Raw genomic sequence first — 16,846 nt, forward strand, 5'->3', positions numbered from 1 at the left:
CAGGGCTGAGGGGGCAGCATATAACACGGCTGAACCCAACGCTCACGGCAGAGACCTCGGAGCAAAGACTGAGGGAAGAAGGCTGAAAACGGTGGTTTAAGCCCTCACTGCCGAGCAGAGAACGGAAGCCTTAGGCACTGAGACCAGCGGCCCCCTCCCTCCCCTCCCAGAGCTCGCCCCGCCCCCACCTGCCCGGTGCTAGAAACGGAACAGTAGCAGAGTCAGATCAAAAGAACAGAATATTTGCTGTTCTGAGACCTGTGGACCACAGACACAGATTCGCAGCCCAACTAGTTCCGGCAAAGAGGAGGGAGCTATGGAAGCATGACCGGCTGTGGTGGTGGTCGACGTCATTGCTCTGGGCCACCTCTCACAACTCACCCTGCCCCTGGCCCCACCTATCTGGGCAGATCCCTGTGGGAGTAAACAGAACTGCTAAAACATACGGGCTCTGAATCTGGAGCTGGAAGAGTTTTGGAACTTCAAAACCTCTTTGAATGGCAATTCCTCTTAGCAGACTCTAAGCTCTCTGCATACCCACACGGACACTGCGCCCTGTGACAACACAAAAAAAGAAAACTACAGACCAATATCTCTGATGAATACAGCTGCAAAAATCCTAAACAAAATTCTAGCAAATAGAATACAACAATGCATTAAGAAGATTATTCATCACGACCAAGTGGGGTTCAACCCCGGGGCATAAGGATGGTTCAACATCCGCAAATCCATCAATGTGATACATCACATAAACAAAATAAAGGAAAAAAATCCTATGATTATATCAATTGATGCAGAAAAAGCATTTGAAAAGATACAACATCCATTTATGATTAAAACACTTTTAAAATAGGTATAGAAGGAAAATACCCTAACATAATAAAGGCCATATATGACAAGCCCTCAGCTAATCTCATAATTAATGGTGAAAACGGAGCCCTTTGCTCTACGTTCAGGAACACGACAGGGCTGTCCCCTATCACCTCTGCTTTTCAACATAGTGTTGGAAGTCCTTGCCAGAGCAATCAGGCAAGAGAAAGAAATAAAAGGCACCCAAATTGGAAATGAAGAAGTTAAATTATCACTCTTTGCAGATGACATGATGCTATATATAGAAAACCCTAAAGACTCCACCAAAAAGCTATTAGAAACAACCAATGAATACAGTAAAGTTGCTGGCTACAAAATCAACATACAAAAGTCCATTGCATTCCTATATACTAACAGTGAAATCTCAGAAAAAGAAATACAAAAAACAATTCCTTTTGCAATTGCAGCAAAAAGGATAAAATACCTAGGAATAAACTTAACCAAGGATGTGAAGGACCTATATGCTGAAAACTATAAGACATTTTTGAAAGAAATTGAAGAAGACACAAAGAGATGGAAAGACATTCTGTGCTCATGGATTGGAAGAATCAACATAGTTAAAATGGCCATATTGCCCAAAGCAATATACAGATTTAATGCAATCCCCATCAAAATCCCAATGGCATTTTTTAAAGAAATAGAACAAAAAATCATCAGATTTGTTTGGAACCACAAAAGACCCTGAATAGCCAAAGCTATCTTAAGAAAAAAGAACAATACTGGAGGTATCACACTCCCTACTCCCTGACTTTAGCTTGTACTACAGGGCTACAATAATTAAAACAGCATGGTATTGGCAGAAAAACAGACACATAGACCAATGGAATAGAATTGAAAACCCAGAAATAAAACCACATAAATATGGACAGATAATTTTTGAGAAAGAAGCTAAAAACATACAATGGAGGAAAGACAGCCTCTTCAATAAATGGTGCTGGGAGAATTGGATAGCCACATGCAAAAGAATGAAACTGGACTGCTACCTGTCACCATGTACCAAAATTATTTCAAAATGGATCAAAGACTTAAGCATAAGACCTGACACAATAAATTGCATAGACGAAAACATAGGTACTAAACTTACGGACCTTGGGTTCAAAGAGCATTTTATGAATTTGACTCCGAAGGCAAGGGAAATAAAAGCTAAAATAAACGAAAGCTAAAATATGAAATTTAAAAGCTTCTGCACAGCAAAAGAAACCATCGACAAAATAAAGAGGCCACCAACTGAATGGGAGAAGATTTTTGCAAACAGTGCCTCTGATAAGGGGCTAGTATCCAGAATATACAAGGAACTCTTGCAACTCAACAACAAAAAAACAAACAGCCCAATTGAAAAATGGGCAGAGGACCTGAAGAGACATTTCTCCAAAGAGGACATACAAGTGGCAAATAGACATATGAAAAAATGCTCAACATCACTAATCATCAGAGAAATGCAAATAAAAACCACAATGAGATATCACCTCACACCAGTCAGAATGGCGATCATCAACAAGACAAATAGTAACAAGTGTTGGAGAGGCTGTGGAGAAAAAGGAACCCTCATAGATTGTTGGTGGGAATGCAGACTGGTGTAGCCATTATGGAAGGCAGTGTGGAAGTTCCTCAAAAAATTACGAATAGAATTGCCATATGACCCAGCAATCCCTCTTCTGGGTATCTACCCAAAAAATCTGAAAACATTTACTCATAAAGACACGTGTGCTCCAATGTTCATTGCAGCTTTGTTTACGGTGGCCAAGACATGGAAACAACCAAAATGTCCTTCGATAGATGAATGGATAAAGAAGTTGTGGTATATATACACAATGGAATACTATTCGGCGGTAAGAAAAGATGATATAGGAACATTTTTGACAACATGGATGGAGCTTCAGAGTATGATGCTAAGCGAAATAAGTCAGACAGAAAATGCAGAGAACCATATGATTTCACTGATATGTGGTATATAAACCAACAACAACAAAAGAACAAGACAAACAAATTAGAAACAAAAACTCATAAACACAGACAATAGTTTAGTGGTTGCCAGAGGGTAAGGGGGGTGGGGGGTGGGAGATGAGGGTAAGAGGGATCAAATATATGGTGATGGAAGGGGAACTGACCCTGGGTGGTGAACACACAATGGGATTTATAGATGATGTAATACAGAATTGTACACCTTAAATCTATGTAATTTTACTAACAATTGTCACCCCAATAAATTAAAAAAAAAAAAAAAAAAAGATTGTTTCCTGGTTAAGAGCTACTCAAAGTTTGCTGGTTTTCAACTTTTGTTACTACTGGCAATGAGATAAGTAAAGAAACAGAGCATTTATACTCCTAGACATTGCCTGGACCTCCAGGAGAGGACAATTACTGTTGAACAGGGTATAGATCGTCTCAGGTTGCTGAACTTGCATGGTAATAATGTGTACATGAACTAGTCACATGAAGTAGGACCACATAACACAATGAATTAGATTAAGAAACAAACAAAATCCCCCAAAACTGGTCTTTTAGTACACAGAGTAGGAGCAGCATTGCCCACATTCCCTTAACTTTACCTTGCAGTGTGCTGTTCTGGAATAAATACTCCCTTCTTTCATTTTCTTTTTACTGTGTGTGTTATGCAATGAGGGGGCATGACATCAACTCAGGCAAACTCTAAGCATGTTATAAAAAGCAGTAGAGTGATGTCAGAAAAAATGGTGGAGAAATGACCCCCCAAAATTCTCTCCTCTATAAAATTGGTGAGAAAACTGGTAAAAACAGAATGAACTTTTTCCAGAACTCTGGAAATTAACCAAAGTCTTACAGCAATCGACGAAGCATTTATGTAAAACAAATTAAGAACAAACAAAATCTTGTTAAGAACAGCAATCTTTGTGATGGTTTTAACTTGCCCTATTCTATTCTCATTTTCCCCCACATCACTCTTCTCTAGCTCCACTGTAGCCTTGAAAACCAACAGCTCGGCTGTTACTGGAAAGAAGAGAATAGGGTTGGAGTTCCTTCAAAGCCTCAGTCTTAGAGAACTGTCATTATTTGCCTGGACTGGTGGTTCCTAGGAAGACCTCACTGCAAGGCTGCCTTTATTTGTCCTGACCAGGAGCTCACGTAAGGCAAAAAACCTTTTTCCTGGAGATGTTTCTCGTGAAACATTTAGAGGCAAATTTTTAGGTTGGTGGCTGCATCAGGTGGAGGATAACAGTTTGGACCAACAATACGCTAACCAAAAAGTGTAAAGAAAAACGGGTATAAAACATCCATAGAAGCTTTGAAAATTTCAACATATTCCTGGGAATCTAAAAGGCCATGCACGTGTAGTACTGTGCCAGGAAAGACCTGAGGAGGCCCAAACTCTCACCTCTGACTAACCTTGAGGCTCTGTGCAAGTAGGAAGTGAAAACACAGGTGGAAATGTAAACTGCCTGGCTGAATATTGACGGTGAGGACCAACAGGCGTACAGGGTCCCCTTGCAAAGATGAGAGACTTACTGGTTCTAGGTACTTAAAGAAATCTCTGTCCAATCATTAGCTGACCACCAAGCTGAGTAGAACTTCAGTAGCCACACACAACAAAGAAAACAGACTATAGAATTAGTTCAGAAATGTCATTAAGCAAAACAACAGCAGCAATAACAAATCTCGGTGGAGGGGTGTGGAATCTGATTTCCAGAGTTGCCACATTATGTTATTTAACATGTCTCGCTTTTAGCAAAAACAAAACCACCCAACAAAGATATGCAAGAAAAGAAATTATGACCCATTTAAAGGGGGAAAAAAGTGGAAACTAGGGCCGGCCCGGTGGCTCAGGTGGTTGGAGCACGTGCTCCTAACGCCGAGGTCACCGGTCCAATTCCCACATGGGCCAGTGAGCTGCGCCCTCTACAGGTAAGATTGTGAACAACAGTTCTCCCTGGAGCTGTGATGTGGTGAGCAGGCGGAGGTTCGCGTGAACTTCCGTGGGCTGCTGAGTGCTGCTATGAGTGGCCGGCTGCCAGTGTGAGCTGCTGTGCGCTGCCATCATGAGCTGCTGGGAGCGGCCGACTGACGGTTGGTGCAGGCTCATAATACCAGCATGGGCCAGGGAACTGTCCTACACAACTAGACTGAGAAACAACGGCTTGAACCGCAGTGGGGGGTGGGTGGTGGGGGGGAGGCGGAGGAAGGGGAAACAACAAAACAAAAACAAACACAAAGAAGCCAATACATTTGTGAAAAAAAAAACACCCCAAAAATGTTAAAATCATAATACCCGTATTACAAAGAAAAAAAAATTCTTTTGCAGAAGTTTCTGTGCAAAGTTCACAGAAATTATTTACTTCATGTGCCATGCTTTGACTGCCTTAATGCATAGCAGGGCTGAGAAAGCTTGCCAGGAATGTTAAGAGAATTTACTTAAAGCTTGTGAGTTAAGATTCCAGGCTATTTTTTTTTAAAGTAAATCACCAATCTTAGTAATTGAGTGCCAGGACTGCTTAAAAACATTGAGCTTTCCTTCCTAATTTCCCTAAACTTTATAAGAGTAAAACACATTTTAGTGTAGAAGTTCATGAGGCAACAGTTAAACCGACCAGAACTTTCTAACTCAAAGTTCCAGGAACCAAAGTTGATACTAGTGCTATGTTGTCTTTATACAGCTACATGGACAAGAGCAGTTTTTTAAACATTAACGTCAATAATGCACATCTTTAATCAAATCTTTAGAAAAATCACTATAAATACTCCAAAGGCCAAAACTAAGACTTCTTATCCTGCTTTCACAGGACCTAAGACTCCTGCCCCAGCCAGTATTGTTCCAAATATTCTGGAACTTATTTTCATATCTCTTCCCCCACAAACACTTGACTGCTCCACCTAGACTGCAAGCAGACACCAGCAGCTCAGGAGGGGCTCACTGTCCTGGGGCTGGCTCATCTACTGTGATGCTCGGAGCCATGGAGGCAAAATCAGGACAAAACAGTGCAGCTGGAAGTTATGCTCCAGATTTGGTAGCTAAGTAACTGGTGGAATCAGGTCTAGAATCCAGTTCTGCTGATTACAGTTAGTATTCTGTCTTAAATTGATATATTCTGGGGCTAAACGATTAAAAACAAACCCTAGTCAATGAAACCTCCCTTTATTAAAAAAAGGCACGAAAAATTACTTCAGTATATTAGCTTTAAGCACTAGAAACTCTTCCATAAGAATAGACATTGATGTTGTTCAAGAGAATGAAATAAAATAATTCAAGAATAAAATGTGGGCAGCTCACAATATAGAGGAAAGTAATGTTACATAGGTGGTTGTTTCAAAAATTTCAGAAAGCCAACTGTATTTTTGTCATCTACTAAAAGAGACACTATTAAATATAAAGACACAGAAAAGAAACAAACTTTGGAAAAGGTAGACTTTTAATAACTGCTTTTATCACCAGGTTAAGTCATGCAGTTACAAAGTAGTTAGAAATTTCTGAAAGGATATTATTGTTAAAAAAAGAAAAAAAGCTCATTCTTACATAAATAATATCTAGCACTTCATTGGGACACTACTTCAAAAGGCCCTGGCAAAATAACTCCCAAACACAACACTCCACCCCAGGTTGTTTTCAGGCCGCTGTAAGGAAGCTGCGTGTAGAATGCGAGGCCTCTGAAGAGGACACAGTCAGGGCGAGCCGGGCCATCGGCAAAGCTCAGAGCCGCCAGCCAGGCTCCAGAGGGAGCCACGTGGGTTTTTCTGGGACTCTATGTGAATTATTGTTTAATCAGTGAACACAATAGATTTTCAAAAGAGAAGACCAATTAATTAACATGATAATGAGGTTACAGTATTCTTTGGACTATTTGTCATAATTGTGGTTAGTAAATTTCAAGTCAGTCTTAACAAAAATAGCCTCCATCATGTGCTACTGAATGATATGTATGAAGGTAACTTAACTCTCCACTGGGCTTTTTGTTTTGTGGGACAACAATATACTATTGATAAGCTATAAATGATACTGTTTTGTTATAAAAATACTAGCTTTTTCATTCATTATGTTTATAGGCATTCACTGCTTGAGTCAAGGTTAGGCTTACTGAGTGATTAAAGGCAATTTTATTACAGCAGCATGTACTTATTTTATTCTAAAAGAATAAAATGTATAAAGAGAAATAGCTTTTATTTTTGTTTGCAATCTGTAAAATTGAGTTCTTTTGCTGATATAAAATACCAATAACTCACTTGAGGACCATGCCACCTTCTGAAAATGCCACACCCCTGCTTTTGAAGCATGTCAGTTACAGCCCGTTTCAGACTTGTCCAGAGCTGAAGCAGCAAGCGACTGCGCCTGGCCAGCAGGTCCTCTCCCGGCCTCAGCTCTGACTGCTGGGGGGGACAGCCGGGGAGCAAGGCAGCACAGCCAGACAGAAGAGACGTTTGATTTAAAGGCAAGGTACCCAATAGCTCTGTGGCATCGGTCATTGCTACTTTCACACTCATCATCTTTGTACAGGATCCCCTAACCTTAATTTCTTTTTTTTAAGGGACTGATTTGGATTGACTTGTTGAGAATGGCATCCATTACCTATGAAGTCATGAGAGAAGGATTTCTGTGGTTACACGTAAACTTGTGATGATAGGGCTACAGATGAAGAGGTGAAGAGGGCAGTGAAGAAGTCAGCTACAACCCGTCTATGTGAAGGTCACACCGGCTTCGTTGTACACCTTGAAGACTTTCTCAATGGCGTTGACGTAGGCAGCTGTTCTCAGGTCCAACCCCAGGTTATACTTCATGGCCGTGCGCATGATTTGCTGAAATGAAGGAGAGAACAGTGAAGACCACCCCAACTCAAGCATACAGGCCACAAACACACAGGCACATATGTACCTGATACAAGTTACCTGTCACCATTTCAGTGCAGGACTTGGGCAGCCAAAGGGAAACTACTCAGGCAGTAGAGTAACTTCTAGCCAGGAAGGACTATTTCTCTAGAATTCAAGAAACCACTGTCTAGGCAGCAGTAAGATGTGAGCTGTCTTTCTGCCCTTTAGACATCCTGTTATCTGGAGCCAGTTCATTTGATACTTTGTGATAATTTAAAAGAACTAAGAATGGGGTGATGAAAATGGTCTGGAGTTAGTGGTGATGGTTACACAGCCCTGTGAATATACTTAAGGCTGCTAAATTACATACTTTTAAAGGATGAATTTATGGTATCTCAATAAAAAATTAACAACAAACACTACCTTTTTCTTCTTTAATATCTGTTTATGCTATTTCAACTTAGAGCCAAGTGGTCAAAAAGCCTTTTACTTATACCAAATTCCATAGTGAAGCAGCTTCCTGTCACTGTAACGGAGTGATGCCCTGAGCTGTAATCCAGTTTGGCTGACTATTTGATTTTTAGCTAACCACCTAACATCACTTTGTCCTAACTTGCTATTATTTATTCCCATAAGCCTATAAACAGATTGAAAACCCCCAAAACACTGCTCATCATTTAAGACTAAAAAAGCATGCATTTTGCTGCACGTAAGTGAGCAACAGGTAAACAAACGGCTGTTTTCTAGCGCTACACCTGCACACACGATCTGGCGGCTGAAATGACAGCTGAGATGCAAACAGCACGTGCACACATACCCTGGCAGAGCGCTCCATAGTGTAAGCTAAGCCAGAGTGTACGATGTCTTTCTCAGATGCCCCCTATGAGGAAAAAAAAACAAGAAACAAACTTAATAAAACGACACAAACATATGCTTCACTGCACCTATGTAAGCGAAGGATTCTTAAGTCAATATGTAGCCAAAATTGTAAAGATACATGCAATTTCTTGATACCTAGTTAAGTAGCATTTTAATCACAACTTAGTTTTCATTATATTTGACAGTAAACTAATACTCATCAGATAATGGTAAAACAACACAGAAAAGTACAAACCAAGAAACACAAAGGCAAGTAGTGAGATCAGCACCAGCCACCCATCTGACATGCAGTCACACACCGCCACACGTCATATCGTTCTGGTCACAGTGCATTCACTTCCGTTCCCCAGAACAGGGACACGACACAAGCACAGAAAGGCATCTGGGCATCTCCAATAACAGCTCTGGGGTAGAATCCTGAATGTATTCAGCAGTGCCACCAACTTTTAAAGCTGGACGAACAGGATCAGAATTAAATAAACCCTTAATTCTACCAATGAGGAAACTGGACTAGAGAAGTTGGCCAAGTTTACAAACAACTATTTTTGGAGCTGGGATATAACTCAGGTACCTCAACCACCAAGTCAGCTCATTTCTTTCCCAAGCCAGTTATCTCAATGGATTCTCAACAGTCAATTTCTTTCAATAGATTCCTCTAATTTGTGTTTTGGAACACTTTCTAAAATTTTAGGAACACAGGGCCGGCCTGGTCGTTCAGGCAGTTGGAGCGCCGTGCTCCTAATGCAGAAGGTCGCCAATTCAATTCCCACATGGGCCAGTGGGCTGCGCCCTCTACAGCTAAGATTGTGAACAACCGCTCTCCTTGGAGCAGGCTGCTGTGAGCAGCCGGAGGTTGGTGTGAGCGGCTGTGGGCTGCTGAGTGCTGCCGCGGGCTACCGTGTACTGCCATGAGTGGCCGGCAGCCGGTGAGAGCTGCCGTGAGTGGCTGACCGACAACCGCAACTGACTGCCTCAGCTCGGGGGAGCACAAGGCTCATAGTACCAGCATGGGCCAGGGAGCTGTGACCTACACAACCAGACTGAGAAACAACGGCTTGAACCAGAGTGTGTGTGTGGGGGAGACGGAAGAAAGGGAAAAAATTTTTAGGAACATTAACTACCACTACCATCCTAATATGACACATATAGCTATCAAACAATATCCCGATATGCCACCAAAAAACTTAAAAAATGGGTCACCAACAAAAATTATCTGTGTTGAACTTCAACCAATTAATACTTTATTCAATTAAGAAGGCACATTTCTATAACATTTGTATCAACTAAAAAACATTTAGGTTAAACTTTGTTTTGTTTCACTAAGTTGGGAAGAAGAAAAAAACTTGCTTTACAGGTGAAATACTGCTGTTTCTTTGCTCATTCATTCATTTGTCCACCAAACATTTATTGAGTACCGACTAGGTGCCAGGCACTCTTCTACACAGTGGAGACACAGCAGAAAACAAAATAATGAGAATCCTGTTCTCATGGAGTTTACATTCTAGTGGGAAGAGACTTAAAACCCCGAGGCTGAGTGAGATCACCACAACTTTGAATTCATACAGAGAACTGGTCCAGGGACCAAGGCCTTCCTACGGTAAGCTAGTGGAGAGCTGACAGGATGAGCACAAGGCAACGAGAAGGAATGGCTAGTGAAGCAGGAAGAAAACCAGGACAATGTGGTTTTCCTGAAAGGTAAGAGAAGATTTCAGGGGGGAGTGATCACTGTGACAACAGCTGCTGACAGGATTCGGTGATGCCAATGTCACTGGTTACCTTGGTAAGAATGAAAGATTTGGCGGAGTGATGGGCATAAGAGTAGGTTTCGAATATGGAAGAACTGGAAACAGAATATATACAACTCTAAATGGAAGGGGAAGTGGGATTAAGATTTGCATGTTTTTACGACAGCATTTGGTACATTGATAGAAAAGACTGAACAAAAGAAGGACTGAGCTGCAGAAGAGAGAGGGGAAGACTGGCGTGAGCAGGGCATTTGAGAGGGTAGAAATAGGTCATCCAATGCCTAGAACAAGACTTGGGCTTAGACGGAAGCAGAGAGTTGCGCTGTAATAAGGAGAGATGACACAAGACACACAGATACCAGGAGCTGGGTACATATAAGGAAGTTCTCTGACTACTTCAATTTTCTCTGTGAAAATATACCAGGCCATGATCTGGAACACAGGGGAGAGGAGAAAATATGATACAATCAACCAGAAGAACAAAAAAATAATGGATCAGGGAAAAGCAGTATAATTGCTGGGACCTGAGAACCTATTGAGGTTAGTGGTCAGGATCTGAACAGTCAACGGGCCTCCCCTCCAGCTGCAGGGATGCAGGCATGGAGGGAGCAGAGATTTGGGTGTCATCAGGGTTTATATGATGATGCAAACAAGAGCGGGAGCCACTGTAATGATGAGGCATGGAACTGAAGTCAGATAAGGAGAGAACTACAGACATCAGAGGGTGATGAGGGACAGTGAAAAGATAGTAAGGCATGCGATACAGGTCCTGGCAGGGCCAGAGCATGACTGGGGAGGGCAACAGTAGAGGAAAGGAGATGGAAAAAAACTGGTTTTCCAACTGATACTTTATTACAAGACTCCTGTAATAGGCAAGTCAGTAAGAGGTGAGAAATGGCACTAAAGTCTAAAATTAGAAGCAATGAAAGCATTTGAAACTTGAGAGACCAATACACTGGGAGATTATTTAAAAAGGATGAAAAAGAAAGTCATCACAGCTGTCTTCCTAACTAACTGGCCATCTTCTCTCTGTACTGCCTCTCGAGGTTTCTCCATCTGAGTAACTGCCGTGTGCCCGGCAGGTGCTTGGACATGGGGTGACCACAAGGAGGAGCTAGAGGACCACAGAAGAGCGGAGCAGTCCTGCCAAGGCCCAGTGGTTACTCATGAAGGAAGGATGCACGCGATTCTGGCACGCAGAGTGCTTTCAGGGAAGGCCACAGAGATGTGGTGACGCCTAAGCAGGGACAGGGCTTGGCATTTCAGACAGAGGGGCCAGAGCTAACAGAGACATGGCTCTAGGAAAGAGGGAGGCTCATTTAGGGGAACAGTTAGTACCTAGTGTGGCAAAAGCATCTTCTTCAAAATAAAACCCTTAACTTTTCCCCATGTTTCAATACAGTCTTTATTTTCCATGACTATTTCATTTCATAAGATATATTATAACTTAGTCATTTTCCTTCCATATATCAGCGTCAAACCTCATTTTAAAAACTGACTGACTGCAAACAGTTGCAGTGACATCATGATGGATGGAGAATTATTTTCTTTGGATAAATTCCCAATTCCCAGCGGGGATGTTATTATAATGTCAAAAGGCTTCAGGAACACTTTACTAAGGCTTCAGTTTTTCCAAAGAGCTGCACTAATCTGCATTACTATCAGAATAAGGGTACAGCTGCTTCACCACAGATACGAGTAGTATAAGCTCCATTAGTTCTTGCTAGTTGAATACATTAAAGAAAACTTATTTAATTTGTGTTTCTTTAACTGAAAGGTTAAACATTTCTTTTTTTTGGCCTATTTCCTCTGATTTCGTTTTTCATGTCTTCTGCCATTTAATGGTGAAGTTCTCTCTGTGATGCGTACGTACTATTTATACGGCTTGTCAATAGCTAATTCACATAAAACACCTTTTCTAATCTGTTTTCTTTAACTGTCTTATTTGTATCCATATAGCAATTCCAAGTTTTCATCTAGTTCTATCTAATTTATTTTTATTTCTCTGAAGCTTAAAAGAGTTAAAATACATAACAATTCTTCACAATCACATTTGAATCACTTGTTGAGTCACCTGTATTGAGAAAGTACCAAAGCAGAACTATTAGTTATTTGTTTTACATTAGAATCCTTACTCCATTTTTAGAATGTAATGAAAGAGGAAGGTATAAAAACATACCCAAGTCATGTAATTACTATCAGGGTGATTACAACCTGTCAACTCAATCTACTTGACCTTAGTCTAAAGAGAGCAGGCAGTGTGTGTAAAATACCAACTCTGTCACAAGCACACTCACCGATATCCTGTCTTGGAACTCTGCTGTGGGCACAACAGGGATAGTTCCACCGTGCTTTCCAAATTTTCTTTCCAAACTCTCTTGAACAGACACTATGAAAAGGCAAGAAATGAAGACATTGCTAGTAGAAAAAAAATAAAGTAGAACCAAAAGTCGTCCCAAACTATATCCACAACCCAAAGACTAACAGAGTTTTAGAAACCTTTGACACTCATGACACCAAAGAGTTAATCATTTAAAACACAGTTAAAAAGGAATACAGCACTTGGCCAGTGAATTTAGGTCACTGCTCTGTTTCCATAACACCCATTACCAGGGTTTTTCCTTGGCTCTTAAAAAAAAGAAAATGCTGAGGGAAAAAGAAACGGAAATACATGGATCACTTCACCCAAATCTGAGTGGTCTGAGTAGGGAAGCTCAGTTGGAGGTCTTGGTCTTATTTCAGCTTGATGAAAATTCTGTTAACTCTGGAGCCTACTCTAGTCAGAGAAAAACAGTATTCTCATTAGAAGACTGGAAACATTCTTGACACTAAATAGGTCTTTATTAAGAGCAAGCAGAAGTAGAAATGGATGCGTATCAATAGGAGTTCCCGGTTTAAAATGATACTCTTTCTATTAGTAATGTGTAGGTTATGTTCTGGGAACATTGCATCACAGAACACACATTGGAATATAAAAATATATTTGAGAGAGCTAATATGTTACCCATAAAAAAAATTGTATATTTATGGTCTAAGACTCATAAGACAGGATAATATAGTTTTCTGTTCTGAACTTAATTTAAATTCTTTAGAATTACGAAAAGGAAACTAGTTCTCATAAGTGCAAGCTTTTTCCAGCCTCCTACCTGGCCCAAAAGATTATTTTTGGAGAACAAGATCATCAGAACTTACTGAGCAAGTGGTAGTTAGAATCCCTTTCATATTTGAAGGTCAAACGGCCATAGCTGACATGATTTAGGTTCTTCAGCCACTCAAAGTAAGATACTGTCACTCCTCCAGCATTCAAGTAGAGATCCTATATACAAAAATGCAACAGGAAGACACCAAAGAAATGAGAAGACAATGGTTTCAATAAAAACTTACAATAAACCTAAGAGCTCAATTTTAATATCAAAGCAGATTAAGCTTCAAACTTCCCAAACATATCTTAGACAGTATCAGGAATGTCACACTTAAATTTAACAACCCCTCTTCCCAATCCATCTGAGGTTTTTTTCCATTTGGAAGAAAAAATTATTTTTTGGTTTATGATAAATTATAAAATATTTAGAATATAACAAATTCTTGGTTTATTAATCAAGTATTTGATCAACTTTGGTTAGACCCTCTTCTCCACCAATAAAGTTTTCAGACAAAATTGCTTGCCAATTAACCACTGGATTGGATTGTCCATGGTGTTCCCTCTCTGACCACCTAAGGGCAGTCTATTTCGGGTAAACTTAATTTTTTAAGTGCTTTGAGCAAAGGGGGTTCTTCAAAATGCATCACAAGTCCACACTAACTTCCAATTTCCAGTAACCTTTTGGTATAGATCCCATGCTTATTCACTAGAAAACCTAACACATATTCCTCATATCAGCTTTCTGAATAAAGTAGCAGGGACATTTGAAAAGCATAAGGTTAGGAATCATAAAATAATCTTTAAGTTAGAATAGTATTTCTAGCACAATCTACATTTATATAATTGGGTTCTTAAGGCTAAATATATTAAATACACATTCAAGAAATAGCTTGTAGTTGAAAGAAAATGTTCAGGCTAAAGTGAAAATTGACTGGCTTATTATACTAACCATGTTTCTACTTAATTTTCTTAAACACAAAATAAAGGTGAAGAATTCACTACAGCTTGGGAACTAACAATACCCACGCCCCCCAATTTCTTCCAGAAGACAATTATGATTTCAAGTACATATAAAACTGGCAAACACAGATGACTTACTGGAATAACCATAATGTTCCTCTCCAGGAAAATCTTGTCAGCCTCTGGAGTCGTCGGTCCATTGGCACCCTCAGCAATGATCTTTAAGTCAGGAAAATATAGAAATGCCAATAACACCACTAAATCCCCTCCACTGAGCGCAGATGTGCATATATGGGCAGGGAGTTGTGGTGACAAGCATAATTCCAGTTTAAATCAAATTAATAAGTTATTTTGCTCTATATAAAGTACACAAAACTGTTCTTTACCTTTCAATTCCCATAACTATTTTTTGGAAGTTTGGTTTAAGAGGAAACCCATGGTGATAGTTACACAACTCTGTGAATATACTAAAAGCTTTTAGATTATATACTTAGGTGAATTGTATGGTATGTGTATTATGTCCCAATAAAGCTGTTAACCATATTGGTAATGCTGAACCCAGTCTTCATTCTGCCCTCACCCTGGCTTTGATTCTGGGTGCATTGGACTTGGTCAGCTGCTTCTCGCTGGCAGCAGGGATCAGTATGTCACAGTCAGCCTCCAGGATGTTCCCTTCATAAAGCTTTGCCTTGGGGAAGCCCAGGATTGATCCATGTTGCTGCAATTGATTGAAAATCAGAATGAACAACTATACCGGAGCTTAAATGATTATGTTTAGTGCTTATGATATGAAAACTCAGTTATCTTTAAAGCTCTTCAAGTTACATTTTAAAAAATAAGCAATGGAGATAGTTCAATAAGACTTATTTTCACTTTACAATATTCAGAGTAGTCAAACTGTTCAGATATTAGATTAACATACCAATTTGTAGTCTTCCAGTTCCTTTGGGTCAATACCATCTGGATTCCATATGCTCCCATCAGATTCACCAACACCAACACATTTAGCACCAAAGCGATGCAAGTATCTCATAGAGTGCAGGCCCACATTACCAAAACCCTGTATAGAATAATTACACGACATAAAGCCAAACTCCTAGCACAGATAGATTGTAAGAGTCATATTCTGACCAATACATCTGACATTCTGTTAGAAGTAATTCTCAAAATCCATTTGCCAAAAGAAACAATGGGCTAAATGGCTTCTCTTCAACAATAAATTTCTATGTTTAAGAAAATGTGGAACTCAACCCTTTGTTTTCCGTAATAATGAGTCCTGAAGTTTAGTTAGGTGCAGCCATGTTGGTTTATAAAGAAATCGCAGTGGTGTCAACCATACCACCGAGGTCAGTCCAGATGTGCAATGGTCGTAGAAAGATTAAGTCATTAAATGGGAGGAATATGAATTCTATTTTAAAATAGCACTCAATTTAAATTTCTCTAAGTAAAATAATCAAATACCATGTCAATTCTTTCTGAAAGCTGAAATTTGGATCACTGTGCAAACCTTTATGTATGCCCCTAATAGTTTAACAGACATCCCCTTCTGGATACACTTTTAATATAAATATTGACCAAAAGAAGTTGCTGATAGTTTCGTATGTATCTGAGATACTCAAATCGGTTCTAGTCACATGAATTTTACCAAGTTCAAACAATAAAGGATATAATACTCTGAAAACAACCATTCTAAAACTTAGGAGATTCAAAAGAATCAAGATTTTAAAATTACAAATCTAAAAACATTTAAAAACTTACTTTACGTATATCAATTTTTCTTTAAGAAAGCAAAAATTTTTACCTGAACAACAAATGTTTTATCTCCAAACCCTGGTGTCATTCCTAAAATGCTCATGTAGGAAGCTTCATTGATGAAGTTTTCAATCCCGTGGAACACTCCCCGGCCAGTAGCAGAGATCCTTCCGTGGATTCCACCCTGACTGATGGGTTTACCAGTGACACAGGCATGGGCATTAATATCCTGCAAAAGAAAGACAAAACTTCAAAGATGAAACGTCAAGGACAATTTCTATGACGAACCAATATAATGAAAGATTAAAGCCAAAACACATTCTCATTTAACGAAAATATGCTCATTAGGAGTGTGTGTATTTAATGTACACTTTCATCAGTAGGGACATGCCTCACTTTTTCAGATTTCTTTCCTAGAAAAAATAGACTATATTTTCCGATGGGAGAAACAGGGTGTTTAGGAATTTAGCATCAGGTAAGTACAAATAACAGTGTCACAAAAAGCACAGATAGTTTAGCTTAAAACTATTATCCCTTCAACAAACATTTAAGCCCTACTAAGTCAGGGTGCACTCTATCCTTCCTTAAGTGTCTTGAAATCTACTATAAGAGGAGCATGTCACCAAAACAGAGCTTAAGATAGGAAGAGGCATTGTGGTGCTCTTGAATGGGAAGACTCAACGTTGTAAAGATATCCTTCTGTGAAACTAATCTACAAATTCAATAA

The 16,846-nt window shown here is 39.8% G+C and overlaps 1 protein-coding gene across 1 annotated transcript in view; it reads right to left on the minus strand.

Annotated features, from left to right (window-relative positions):
* Positions 1–6,233: 6,233 nt before the first annotated feature.
* Positions 6,234–16,846, minus strand: part of GLUD1 (glutamate dehydrogenase 1) — a 33,045-nt gene continuing 22,432 nt past the window's right edge. The window contains exons 6-13 of the mRNA XM_019716126.2: positions 16,169–16,348; positions 15,290–15,427; positions 14,948–15,085; positions 14,506–14,586; positions 13,458–13,581; positions 12,563–12,654; positions 8,459–8,521; positions 6,234–7,629 (exon numbers count right to left, since the gene is read on the minus strand). Of these exons, the coding sequence (XP_019571685.2) occupies positions 7,510–7,629; positions 8,459–8,521; positions 12,563–12,654; positions 13,458–13,581; positions 14,506–14,586; positions 14,948–15,085; positions 15,290–15,427; positions 16,169–16,348 (936 nt within the window). The 3' untranslated portion in view covers positions 6,234–7,509. The remainder of the gene's footprint in view (positions 7,630–8,458; positions 8,522–12,562; positions 12,655–13,457; positions 13,582–14,505; positions 14,587–14,947; positions 15,086–15,289; positions 15,428–16,168; positions 16,349–16,846) is intronic.

The sequence above is a fragment of the Rhinolophus sinicus genome, linkage group LG07, assembly GCF_036562045.2.
Source record: "Rhinolophus sinicus isolate RSC01 linkage group LG07, ASM3656204v1, whole genome shotgun sequence".
NCBI classification, from domain to species: Eukaryota; Metazoa; Chordata; class Mammalia; order Chiroptera; family Rhinolophidae; genus Rhinolophus; species Rhinolophus sinicus.